Source organism: Halichoerus grypus, chromosome 3 (genome assembly GCF_964656455.1).
Source record: "Halichoerus grypus chromosome 3, mHalGry1.hap1.1, whole genome shotgun sequence".
Classification (NCBI taxonomy): domain Eukaryota; kingdom Metazoa; phylum Chordata; class Mammalia; order Carnivora; family Phocidae; genus Halichoerus; species Halichoerus grypus.
The window spans coordinates 20,502,363-20,516,428 of record NC_135714.1 but is presented as its reverse complement, the minus strand read 5'-3'; the positions used below and the strand labels follow the sequence as shown (position 1 = coordinate 20,516,428).

General features: G+C 44.1%; 1 protein-coding gene across 3 annotated transcripts in view; it reads left to right on the top strand.

Annotated features, from left to right (window-relative positions):
• The window catches only part of SEL1L3 (SEL1L family member 3), a 96,869-nt gene extending 83,193 nt beyond the window's left edge, over positions 1 to 13,676 (top strand). For 2 of the 3 annotated variants that reach the window (XM_078068467.1, XM_036090610.2), the window contains exons 21-24: positions 3,026 to 3,153; positions 3,774 to 3,876; positions 3,957 to 4,029; positions 12,530 to 13,676. In XM_078068467.1, the coding sequence (XP_077924593.1) occupies positions 3,026 to 3,153; positions 3,774 to 3,876; positions 3,957 to 4,029; positions 12,530 to 12,663 (438 nt within the window). In that variant the 3' untranslated portion in view covers positions 12,664 to 13,676. The other variant, XM_036090612.2, reaches the window with a different exon arrangement.
• Positions 13,677 to 14,066: the final 390 nt, after the last annotated feature.

Below are 14,066 nucleotides of genomic sequence, written 5' to 3'. Positions count from 1 at the left end.
AAGGAGGTACAACATCTGAGTGTTTCTTTACTTGGGTTAAACCCCCACGTCTTTACCACTTCATTGCTATTCCTACTGGGCAAGTCACTAAATCACTGAGTCTGTGTTTTCTCATTTGGAAACTGGGGATAATAATAGTATTTAGCTCATAGGTTATGAGGATTGAATGTTATTAAACATTCAGCACTGAGTACACTCAATGAACATGATCTTTCCTATGATTATTTCTTCTGGAATGAAACCAGAGTTGGTGCTAAAAGGACTCAGTTTAGAGCCAAACTTCCTTTGATGATATCTGTTGGCACTCAGATTTAGGGGACCTATTTTTTTTTTCAATCCCGATGTTTATTTTTGGAAAAACAATGTTATAGAAACATTAAAAGATAATTTTAAAGGAAAATAAGCATTAAAGGATGCAGCCACGGTTCCATGGCTGGGCCTTTACTCCTTCCTGTCTTCCTGTCCCCCTCTATCTGCTGTCCACAGCCAAGTGTATCTCTGTAATGTTAACAAGAGCATCCACGCCTCTTAGAAAATCCATCTCTTTTCACATATTGTAGGGATGTGTGCATTTTACTGCATGGTCTCTGTAACTATTAATTACTCTTAACCACTGCCCCATATTCTGTTGAGCCGATGGCTGTAATTTATTAAGCTTTATCTTATTGGTGGACGTTTATTCTCGTTTGCTAATTTATTCATTGACTTGGCACCTATTTCTTCAGTCCTGCCATGTCTTAGACACTTCTTAGTGGTGGGGACGGAAGAGAAAAAAATAGACAATATTCCTGCCTTCTTGGGATTTATAGTCTATTAAGGAAGACGCGGAGGCCTTTTCCGGTTCTGTTGCAAGGCTATCGAGTGCTTCAGTGGACATGTTCATACCTCCGTCTTTTATCTCCATTTGAATAATTTCTTAATAATCTGAGGGCTCGTATTACTGAATCAAACAGTTGAAATGGTCTCATGGCTATATACTAATAGCACATGGGCTGATGTGCTTTCTGAAAGGTTTTCCAACGAATACCTCACCAAGCAGTGGCTGAGTGCGGGAAAGGGACAGAAATCTTGCCATGACTTCACTTTTAATTATCCTAAATAAATAACTATAAGTTGATAACTTCCTTATTGTTTTACGTTGCATTGATTTGATTACTAGTGGCAATGGACATTTTTACGTAGACTTTACGATCATTTACTCGTGATATATTTTATGTGGATTCTCTATTCATATTCTTTTCCTATTTATCTATTGGAGGTTTGATACTGGTTTTTTTTTTTTTTAGATTTTCATTTATTTATTAGAGAGAGAGCATGAGCACGAGGAGGGGCAGAGGGAGAGGGAGAAGCAGGCTCCCCGCTGAGCAGGGAGCCCAATGCCGATGCCAGACTCCATCCCAGGACCCCGGGATCATGACCTGAGCCGAAGGCAGACGCTTTACTGACTGAGCCACTCAGGCGCCCCGATACTGGTTTTTTTTTTTCCATTTAAATCAGAATCAGTTCTTTATACATTTGCCCAGTAGATAATGGACCTTAAGCTATTACATTGCATACAAATATTTGCCTAGTCTATTTTCCCATTTATTTTAATTTTGCTATTTTTCCAAGAGACATTAAAATTACATAAAGTGATTTTTTTTCTTTTCTTCTAATATCTCAAGTTTTAAGAGTACCTTCTTTTTAAAGAGTGGAGAAATATTCTATTTTCTGCTTGTGCATAAGTGTGTGTTATGTGTACATCTCGAAGGTACAACACTTTGATCTGTTTAGAGGTTACTTGGCAGCACAGTGAAGGTAAAGATTTGAGACTCTGGGCCCTGTGTGCTTGCATTTGGATTCCAGCCCTTGCCCCTGTCCAGCTGTGTTACGTTGGGCAAGTTCCTCAACCTCTCTGTGCCCCAGCTTCCTCACCTTTAAAATAGAGAGGCTAATAGTACCTATCTCAATCTGCTGTTATGAGCATTAAGTAGATATATACATAAAACAGAACAACGCCTCACATTATAACAGCACTCAGAAAATGTTAGCTGCTATTATGTTTATCATGATTATTGCATAGGATGGTAATGAGAGGCCCAGTGTATACAGCCTGTTGGGGGTGATTTTCATTGAGATCCTTGTCTGTGGCAACTGAAAGGAAAGGTCAAAGGAAGGATACAAGTCATTAAAACATGACCATGAATTCTTTGAAGGGCAACAATCCCGTTTCACTTGTAAATCCCTAATGGTAAGTAACGCATCGTTTTCTGTGGATTTCTCGGTCCGGCCACATGCTCTGCCCCTGATGGACGGTGCCTGTCCCCAGACAGTGTAGTAGCTCCCATTCTTTATGAAGCGCCTCTCCTGTCAGCCTCTTAACTCTGCTGGTTTTTTTAATTGGATCTGCACAGCCCAATAAGGCAGGTCCTACCGCTGAGGGTCAAGAACAAGGTGTATAAGGAAGAGGTAAGGAATTGTATCTGAGTGGAGCTGTGCCAAGAGGATCATGAGCGGTTTTCCACGCTGGCCTAGGAGAGCAGAGACAATCCCCCATGTGTGACATTGTGCATGAGAGAGACTCTCTACATTAGAATGCCAGTCAGGAGGAGCACCCCCGGCCACAAAAACATTCTGTTCGATTTCCGACATGCTGATGTGTCCCAGAGCATGATCTATAAGTGATAGACATCGCCTTCAACTTGGTATTCTGGTTTGTGGATGACACAAGGGCACATTTTCCAGCGAGTTCTGTCTTGAGAGAATGAGCAAGAAAGGACAGATTCCTCTGGTTGACTGGCTTCTGAGCAGATGGGACACAGCATCTTCTGAAAGCCTCCTGGTTCTCCTGCAAATAAATTTCTCAGATGCATATACTTAGGGAAACAATCCATCAATGAAGATGACAAAACCATCTGGCTCGAGGGACTTAAAAAAAAAAAAAAAAAAAAACCTAGAGGTTGTAAAACTTTACATTCTGATGAAGGGTGTGTGTCTGGGGTTTATTATAAGGAGTTGATGAGTTTGGTCTGTGGCTTGTTTTCAGGGATTTTTTAACCTGGCTCTGCTCATTGAGGAAGGTGCTATAATCCCACATCATATTTTAGATTTCTTGGAAATTGACCCAACTATCCATTCTAATAACATCTCCATCCTCCAGGAACTGTATGAAAGGTGAGTTCAGAGCCTTCTTTAATCCTGTGGAGTCTGGGGGAACCCAAGTGGGTGGTGTTTGCTTCTTGGCTAAAGTCCGAGTTTCTCTTATTATGTAACGCCAGTGGTTATAAAAAGGGCTCGGGATTTGTTTTGATTCAGGAACACTCAGCTGGACCCAAACTATTTCCCTTTTTTAGCATCTGAGGCTTTCTGTACAGAATGTGCTTGATCTGAAGTTAAAGTGCTGACCAAGGTTTTCCACGAGAGTGGAAGGAATAATGTGTCTGATTAGACCGTGCCTTTCTGCAAGATAGGGAAGCGTTCTGACGGCCGGACTTCGGACAGGCACTCGGACAGGAGTACTGCTCTGGCGGATCTGTGTCGGGGTCCTCCTTGACCCATTAGCTTTTTCCTGAGAACAAGACTCACCTTTTTCTGAGGCTTCTGCCAGCCAGGAGCCTGGAATCTCAGGACAGGCCCCAACCCTTTAGAACGGGCTTCGTGTCTTTGTTTTTCACCTCAAGTGTGCCCATTTGCCCAGAGCAGGAGGGGGGTTTGAGGATCTGACAACGAGGGTCATGGGTGGTGCCCCCCAAGTTGGCCGGTCCCTCGGGATTCCCTGTGCTTTTTGTCTGCAGGTGCTGGGGCCAGAGCAGCGAGGAGTCCTTCAGCCCCTGTTCCCTGGCCTGGCTTTACCTTCACCTGCGGCTCATCTGGGGTGCCGTCCTGCACTCTGCCCTGGTAGGTGCCGTCTCCCCCAGCCCTGCTCTCGTGGCCCCTGCCCTTTGTCAGCCGTCTGACTCGTGCTTCGGATTCTGCAGATCTACTTTCTGGGAACCTTCTTACTGTCTGTACTGATCGCCTGGACCGTGCAGTATTTCCAGTCTGTTTCAGGTAAAGATTTCTAAGAAGCTGGGACAATATAAAAATGTAGGGATTCTTTTTCCCTACAAAAAAAAAAAAAAAAAAAATGACACTCTCCCTCCTCATGCCCTTGACCATGCTATTTCCTTTCATTAGATGGGTCATTCACGGGGTGGAGGGCTTCCCCAGGGGGGGGTCATCATCTCTGGCTGATGGAAGGTCCCAATTATTGTTTTATCTGTCAGAGTAAGCAAGGATTTTTTTTTTAATAAGAAGCTTCAGAAATTGAACCACAATGTCTTCTCCCATTGAAAATACATCCACTGTCAATATCCTACTTCCGTTACCTTAGAACCCAGCTCTGAAGCCCCCTCCAGTATGAATTCTTCCTATTTATTCCAGTCAAGGAATCAAATGTGTGGGATGATAAACAAGCACTCATGATGAGTAAACATACCCAGCCACATGGATTCGAAAGGAGCGGCTGAGGAGGAAGATGAAGTGGGCAGTTAGTTTAGCGTGATTTCCACTGGTCACTGTTATTTTTCCAAGCTAGCGTAGGGCCGTCGTTAAAGAGATGGACGCCACCGTAGCTTCTATGTGGGCTTGGAGTCCAGGCTTGGCTGCTCGTTAGCTGTGTGACTTATGGCGAGTTATTTCACCTTCCTGATCTCCCCATTTCCCAACAATAAAATTAGGTTATAATAGTCGCTATTTCCCAGGGATGTTCGAAGGGTTCAGTGAAAAAAATACACGTGACGCTTACCAAAGTGACTACTGCAGGTAGTCTTAGCCATTATATTTATCTGGCACATAAAACCCTCTCAGTCAATGTGAGCTCTTATGTCCGTCTCCCTTATCAGACCATAGGATGGAAGGCTTTCGTGCATCGTGTGGAATATCTCACACTTAGTAGGTGCTCAAAGTTGCAAACCTCTGTCGGTGGAGAATTACAATTTTCCACCCTCTTGGACCGCTGCAGAAGGGCACGATCACTCCTGAAGACCAGGAGGGACATTTACAAACGGGCAAATTAGGACTGGACATGGCATCGTAACACGTGCTCAACCACTGTTTGTGCAGCAGATAATGAAAAGCGAAAGGAGTGCGTCTCACCGCAGATTCGATGGTGGGAAGGAAGTCTCTGTTACAAGAGGCTAACGCAGAATCATTTCCCTCTGATTTACCTGAGGAGGTTAACAAGGAGCCATCAAAACCCATCCAGAGCTGATGCCCCATTGTATGCCGGCTTATAAATTTTCCTCATGCAAATTCTGTCCCGTCCCTAAATTTGTTGCCAGGTAGAACACATTTATTTTGCATCTTGTCAGTGTTTTCCATTTCAAATTATCTTTGTCATTTTTACTCTGTAGAAATATTGTTATGATTATTACAAATGCAATTCCGTTAGAGGAGCTGAAAATTGTCTTTATGATTTCATGCCAGCTGGTAGCCATGAAAATTCATGGGCTGGTGGAATTGCTTTTATCAGAAGTTGTCTCTTTTTCCTGTCTTCCTGTCTGCATTATCAGTCTCTCCACATTCTCGCCTCCCTGCCCCTCCTGCCCTTTGATATTTTTTTTCCCTTTGCTATGTATCCTTTGCTCTTTCGCATGTGTTCTTCATTTTTTTGCAAACTCGTTCACTTCCTGAGCATACCTCCTTGCGTGTTGCTGGCCTTAGACTAAGTCTGGATGGGCTCTTAAAGTTAATTTAATTCTATGCCCTTCATTTTGCAGATGAAGAAATTGAGGCCAAATAGATGAAGGGGTCTGCCCCAAATCACAAAATAATATCCAAGAAAGGACAGAGGGCAGCAGGATTTCAAACTTTTTCAGACTCGTGATACAGTTGACCCTTCAGCAACGGGGCGGCGGGGGGGGGGGGGCTGCTAAGGACCGACCTACCCTGCAGTTGAAATTCTACATATAACTTTTAACTCCCCCAAAACTTCATTACTGCCTCCTGTTGACCAGAAGCCTCACCGAGAACATGAACAGTCAATTAACACATATTTTATATGTTATGCATATCATATACTATATTCTTACATTAGAGAAAAGAATTCGTTATTCAGAAAATCATAAGGAAGAGAAAGTCCATTCATGGTGCTGTACCGTGTTTATTAAAACAAAAAACCCAAAAAACAAAAAAACTTGTGAAAGTGGATCCATTCAGTCCAAACCTGAATTATTCAAAGGTCAACAGTATTTTGAAATAGTGGTTACCAAAAATAAATGAATAAATAAAATTAAATAAAATAGTGGTTACCATTCTGTCTCTGACATATTGTTCCCTTATATAAAAAATATTTTGTAGCACGTTTTTGGTACCTTGAAATGAATGATAATTATCCTGCCTACACACATATTTTTAAAAGTAATTGCCCTAAAAGCAATATAAAGGAGAAATAAAAAGAAATGAATTATAATAAAATGACACATATTTTAATATGTGAATTCCAGCCCCATACTTCTTTACTGTAATGTGCACATGAATCACCCCAGGATTTTGTTTAATGCAGATTCTGATTCAGTGGGTCCAGGGGTTGGCTCTGGGATTCCACATTTCTAACAAGATTTGAGGTGATGTCCACGCTGTGGTTCCATGGGCCACACTTTGAGTAGGAAGGGCCTAGAAGTAAAAAAAAAAAAAAATCTCCACGTTATTTCCAAAATGTGCCCTAAGTGGTGCCTACCAGCCCTGTTAGAACTAGTGTTAAGAGTTAAAATACATAGTAAATTATTTTCATTTTTTTTTTAAAGATTTTATTTATTTATTTGACAGAGAGAGAGACAGAGAGGGAACACAAGCAGGGGGAGTGGGAGAGGGAGAAGCAGGCTTCCCGCGGAGCAGGGAGCCCGATGCGGGGCTCAATCCCAGGACCCTGGGATCATGACCTGAGCCGAAGGCAGACGCTCAACGACTGAGCCACCCAGGTGCCCCTATTTTCATATTTTTAAAATCCTCAACATAAGTGCAAATTTGTCAATAACTTTGAAATAGGGGGCGTTGCGTGGCTCAGCCAGTTGAGTGTCTGCCTTTGGCTCAGGTCATGATCCTGCAGTCCTGGGATCCAGCCCCGCGTCGGGCGCCCTGCTCAGCGGGGAGTCTGCTTCTCCCTCTCCCTCTGCCCCTCCCCATGCTTGTGCTCTCTCTCTATCCAATGAATACATTTTTAAAAAAATCTTAAAAAAAAAAAAAAAAAAGCCCAACGTTGAAATAGGAAGGTACTCTGTCAGTGACTAGGCAATGGGGTGGGAGACAGGCAGGTTCAGAGGGGCAGGAGAGAAGACTGCTCAGAGGGCGAAGTTGCTAGGCCTGGTGCTTCGCCCAGGACCTGGCTGGTGCCTGAGGTCTCCTGACCTGCCCCGGGAAAAGGGGGCGCCCTCTAGCGGATGCTGGTGTGAAGCCGGCACAGGAACGAAGTCTGGGTGCTGAGTGACAGTTAAGAGGGACAAAATTTTGAAAGTCAGGAGCCTCCCTTAAGGAGCCTTGTGGAAGGATTCTGCTCTAAGTTAGGGATCTTTGGCATTTCGCGATTTGCATTTTTCCGGTCAGTTGTTTTTAAAAAATTAGTGATTTATGGTCAAACTTTTAAATTGAGCTGTCCATCCATTTTGCTTTCAGCTCCAACTACCTTCATTTTCCTCCTGAGTTTATGTGCTCTGCGATATATAGTCCACACTCCACCACGTTTGTCACGCTAAATTGTCCCGTGTTCAGAAGGTTAGCAGTGTGGGACAGTAGCTAATAACACAGCCTTGAGAGTCATGCTGCTAAGGTTTTGGCCCTGCCACTCACTGCATGACCTTGGGCAGGGGAGGGAGCCCATCTGTGCCTCGGTTTCCCTTTCTGGAAAATAGCCACAATAGCGGTACACCTACTTTCCAGTGTAGTTGAGAGAAGCAAATAACCAGATAACACAGTGTAAAGTGCTTAGAACTCAACAAATGGTAGCTGGTCGCTCCCCAAGGAATCATATCCTGGGGCATTCCACCTGCAATTAAAGCATGCTGACACCAAGTAGCGCCTGCACTTACCTAGCTTGGGTTATCTCAGGAACAGACACAATTCCCAGAGCCTCATGGGTTTTTCTATGTTGTTAGACTCTTTCTACAACATCAAACTCTTTTTTTAAACCGTCTAAAAGATACTGACCAGGCTCTCAAGAGAGCCAAAACAAATATATGAAAAATATCACACATCTCTTGTTTCCTTTAAGGGAACGTGTTTTTGTCTCCTGGCTTGCATTCTACCAGGCAGCTCAGTCTTTCTTGAGACCGATGGCTCTCAGGGGAGCGCCAGGGTCTCTGGGTCTTGGGGGGCAGTAGGACCACTCACGTGACCACCAGTGGGATAGCAGAATGCACACTGCTCTGAGCCTCCTCTGTCCCTCCAAGTCCATTGGCTTTGCAGCTTCTGGTCACCTGGGAGTCCCACCGACTTTGCTGCTCCCCTTTTTTCTCCCCATGCTTCCTGTCTGAGATTGCTGAGGGGGCAAGGTGAGGGCTTAGCTGCCGCCAGTACAACCCACAGACGGGCTCAGCCGCTTGCCCAGGCTCCAGACACTCCTCTCCCTGCCTCACTGAGTCTCTGAAGAGCTCCTCCACTCCCCTCCCTGTCGGGGCGCCAATCATAATTGCCTTAATGGACTCAGGTTTTTGGAAAAAAAAAAACAAAAAAACCAAAATCCCCAAAGCAAAGTATGTCTAGAACCGTTTCCATTTCTGCCCTGCTGAAAGCCCGCCCGGAGACTGAGAAAGCATGGAGGCTGGCTGGCTGCCTGAAGGAAGGTAAAGAGAGGACAAAGGGGCAAAATGGAAGGTACCCTTCCAGAGAGAGTCTGGTCTTACCAGTATTACTGGAAACCGGATGTCTCGGTAGAATGCACAGCGTAGAGCGAGACCTGCCGAACTAGCAGCTCCTGGGTATGACCAGGTAACCTCTTAAACCAATGTCGTTCCATTCAAAACAGCCAGAGTTGAAGCCAACTCATTCTTTTTGCCCGAGTGGTTAGCCCAGTGGTCTTTGAAAACGGGTAGGATGATATGACCGAGATTAATTAAACTGTTTCTACTCTTTTCCTGTCCTCTACATTTCCAGTTAATGAGGTTGCTACTAAAATTACAGTGAAATGTCAGAAAGTGGCATTCATGAAAAAAGCAGAGGGCCTCAAGTCAGAGCTCTTTAGCGGCGAGATTTCACTTTTCTCATTACCCTTGGCACTGACCCAGTAGCTTTACTCATGAGAAATGTTTAAAAAATGACATGAATCTTATCCTTGTCTTGGTGTCCCACTAGATCCCGGGGCCCAGGTGAAGTAGGCTAGATCTTATTCATCGCATAGGATTTCCGGGGTTTCCCCCTCCCCACCCCCTCACCCCCTTGGACTCCATCTTTGTAAACATTCTACTATCTCAGAACTGACCCAGTATATCCCTTATATTCTTTTCTTTTATGTTCCCATCTGGTCAGCTGGCAAGCAGACCTTTTTCCCGCGATGGTCCACAATAGGGGTTGACAAACCTTTTCTGCAAAGGGCCAGATAATAAACATTTGGGGCTTTGCGGGTCATCTCAACTACTCAGCTTTCATTATAGGGCCAAGGCAGCCACTGACCATACGTGAAAACGAGTGGGCATGGCTCGTTTCCAGTAAAACTTTACTATGGATGTGAAAATCTGAATCTCTTATGTTTTTCACCTGTCACGAAATATTACTCCTCTCTTGATTTCTGTTCAACCATTTAAAAACGGAGAAACCATTCTTAGGCTGCAAGCCATCCGAAAACAGGCAGTTAGCCCCATTTGGCCCGTAGGCTGCAGTCTGCCAAACCCTGGTCTACCCCACTCAGGGCCAGCTTTCGATTATTCTCGCTCCTATACAGAAAATGGTCCCCCAAGCAGCAAGTAATACAAAAATCACTCTGATTTGGCTCTGGAATAGACTCTATAATTTTTCAAACAGCACACTTATTTTCCTGGTTACCTTGATTCCAGTCTGGTAATCAAATTAGCACGCATTCCAGGTGAGCAGAAACAAAGAGGCCACTTTAAAATTATGATGGGCTGTGGGGGGGCTTGTCCAGTGATTGTGACCCCCCTGTTGGAAGGGGGAGCGTTCTCACGTGGGTAATAACAAATTTACTGTAGAAACATCAAGGATTTTTATTATGTTCTTACAAGAAGATTTAAATGGTGGCAATGCCAATTATGCATTCCTTCTACATTTACACATTGGCACTTTTTGGTTTTAATCAGAAAACTGATTGCTGCTTTATCTTGTTACCATGGTGATTTAAACTTTTTTTTTTCTTCCCAGAGCTTGAAAAGGAAAAAACCGCATGCCTTAGTACTTTGTGAACTTCCTCAGAGATCATCAGAAAGATAAATCTCAGGGCCCAAGGGGGTCTTGGACACCATCCGATCCAAGTCCTTCAATTCACAGATGTGGACATTGAGACCCGTGAGATTCAAACATTTTAGGACTGAAATGTCTGCCACTCAGTACCTACCCCAAAGTCACCTGTTAGTGGCAGATAAATGAGACTCGCCCAGACCAGGTCTCCTGACTCTGGCCAATGGTCTTTGTACCACGTCACTGGGCCTCATGCTCCCTGCCATAGTTAGATCAGTGATGCTTTAACCTAGAAACAGCACATCATCATATAATACCCTGGTTCCTCCCTGTCCCACCAACCACCATCACTGTCCTGTTCTTTCAAAACCGTCTCTGGATCCACAGAATACTCTGTAGCTGTTGGAAGGGGTTCCTAGGAAATTCCATATCCAGAAAAGCCAGAGGCTTTGGAGCTCGTTCCTGAAGTCCTTGGAATGGCCTCGTGGAGATGGAACTCTCGGAGAGTTCATTCTAGAAGTCAGATTGTCAATGTGGTGTCATCTTCTTAAAGTCGATACATTGCAGGATGGACACTGGGAACCTTTAAGAATGCCCCCACCTACTGAAAATTGTCTAAGACTCAGGGACTGCTGAGCTTGATTCAGATCACTAGCAGTTGTTCGCACAAACTCTGGCCACTGGGTTAGCCACTCGTCACACTTGTCTGCAAACTGCTGCCCCCCTTATCACTGATGAAGAAACCACAGCTCAGAGAGGTTAAGTAACTTGCCTAAGATCACCCATTTGGTAAATGGCAGAGCCACGTGACTCCTGGCTTCAAAGCTTTGCTGTCTTTCTTGCTTCAAAGTTTCTGCTGTTTTCAGAGGCTCCTGGGGCCTGAAAGAGAGCTAGAGGGATCCCAGACTCAGATGCGCCAACTAACTCTTTCATCAGTCCTGCAAGCCATGTCCCTGAAATTCATAAATCTTAAAACACATTTCCAGGGTAAAAGAGATCGACTATCACTAGTACCAATGGTTAACATTTGTTGAGTAGCTGTGCATGCCAGACGCTCTTCTGGGCACTTTAGATACATTAACTCTAAAGGAGAGTGGCCAGTTTCCAGATCCCACAGTCTTATGAGCCAGGATACTCTCAGCCTCAGTCTAGAAAGCAGGGTATGCCCACTTCAGCACTACTGATATTTGGAGCTGGATCATTCTTTGGTGTAGGCAGGTTATCCCCGGCCTCTACCCATGATCCACCAGCAGCAGCCTGCTCTCCAGTTGTGACCACCAAAAACGTCTACCAACATTGCCAACTTTCCCCAGGAACCAAAATCACCCTATTTGAAAACCACCGACATAAAGTACAAAACTTTATAAGCTTCCCTAATATTTATGGTGGTTCAACCTGCTTACTAAAGGTAGTTTGATAAATAATTAAACCAAATAATTATGATTTCTAAGACTTATACACATTTATTTAAATAACCTAATTTAAACCAAATTTGATACTTCATCCAATGGGAGTAAGAATGTGAATAAAACGAACACTCCTTTCTGATCGACTGGTATAATTCATGGCTTGCATTGCAAGAAAAAAAGAGAAAAAAAGAGATGACCACAGGAGACATAGATCAGAGAGTCAGTCTTTTCTTTTTCTTTCTTTCTTTTCTTTCTTTCTTTCTTTTCTTTCTTTCTTTCTTTCCTTTTTCTTTCTTTCTTTCCTTTCTTTCTTTCTTTTTCTTTTTCTTCTTTCTTTCTTTCTTTCTTTCTTTCTTTCTTTCTTTCTTTCTTTCTTTCTTTTTCTTCCTTTTCTTTCTTTCTCTTTCTTTTTTCTCCCCTTCTCTTCCTTCCTTCCTCCCTTCCTTTTCTCTCTCTCTCTCTTTCTTTTTTAAAAAATGCAAACCTTTGCCTGGGAGTCACAGCATAAATGTAGAACTTAGAATCCCAAGATGTCAGAACCGTCAGAGATCTTTGCACATCTATTCCTATCTGCCGTTTTATAGGAGGGGACACCAAAGTTCAAGGAATCTAGATAATGGGTGTAGAGTCATTTAATCTATTAGTGTCAGGGCCACTGGACTAGAAGCATCTGCCCTGGCTTGCTAGGGCCTAGGTGTTGTTGTGTGTCCTGCATGCACTGCTTTGAATATTCAGTACCTGCTATCCGTGTGTCTCTGCAGCCAGGGGTTCCCGTCTGACACCAGCCCGGGCCTCCGCAGACCCCACAGCTCCCACCGCAAGTCCGCCTGTGACTCCAGGTGCAAACGCCTCCGCTCAGGACCAGCCCACAGTCACCACTAACACAGAGCCTTGAGAGGGAACTCTCTGGATGACAGAGAAGCCCGTCAGCAGCTGGTACTGGAAGCTGGGGCTAGGGCATTATACTGATAAACACCTTACATGTCTTGTCAACTGGATGCGAATTTTGCACTTGGTGTCTTTTTTTTTTTTTTAATCCAATTATAAGGAAGTACCCAGAGCAGGCAGTGGGTAAACCAAAGGTTATCACACAAATACAAGGAACACCCTGATCACAGGGGTGTGTTGGGGAGGTTGACTGGGTCACTGCAGAGTCCATCCCTAGTGACCGTGTGTATGGGGGGGGGGTCATAGTCTGCCTTGTGGCGTATCCGAATCCTTACACACCGAGATGTATTTTAAGAATCTTAGCCCCTTGTTCGTTCCCTGTCATTAAAGTACTGAAAATTGTGACCTCTCCACCAGTTAGAGAATATTTCGGGGTGTGTGTTGGCCACAGCCCTGCTCCTCAACATCCAAAAGGCAGATTTCAATTTGACTTCCAAGGCCCAGCAGGTGTAAGGCACCTTGAAAGAAATCAGTTGTGGCTGGAGAGGCAGGGAAGGCGACGGCTTTGTAAATGGGTTCACATTCTTCTCCTTGACTTTTTCTAGGGTCGTGCTTCCAGATCATTCAATGACATTGTTGGATATCATTTCCTTTTCAATTGAATCCATAAAATAACATTTAGAAAATTCTTAGTATTTAACTGTAGTTTTCTCCATGAATTACCCATTAGAATAGACTGGCGGCAGTGGAATATGCAGGAAATAAGCCTTTAGCTCATAGTTCCATCCCTACCCCTTATGCCTGCCTGAGTCTGTGGAAGGGCATGTGTGTGTGTGTGTGTGTGTGTGTGTGTGTGTGTGCGTGTGAGAGACAGAAAGAGAGAAGAGGGAGAGCAGACTGTCCATTCACTGTATGCTGCTAAGGTAGTAAATAAATCAGTAATGCAATATTGTGGGTCCAAACTACTCTTTGCACTACTTTATTTACAGTAGTAAATAAAAATTATTTTTATACCGTTGACTCCTGGGACGTGGCTTTCTTGCTTTTTCGTAGTTACTGTTGTCTTCATACAAAGTCCTAAGGTCCATGCATGCTCCTCAAGGAGGCAAAAAAAAAGAGTGCTCCTGCTGAGAGGGATTATTTCTGATAACTCATGAATGTTTACAGATATGAAGGTGGAAGGCGGCTCCTCTACAGGGGTCCCACGCTCGGAGCCTGGCCCTGTGATGTTTGCATGGTTCCAGATGTTGCTTCAGGGCTTCTGGCTACGTTGGCGCTGTATTTATATCAGTTCTGGGTGACGTCTGTGGTAGGTGTTCTTTCTCCTCTGTGTGTCATGTAGACTGTTCTTGTTTTACCAAAAGTTGTCTTCCCTGCTTGCAAGAGAGCCAGTCTTTGGAGTCCGATGGC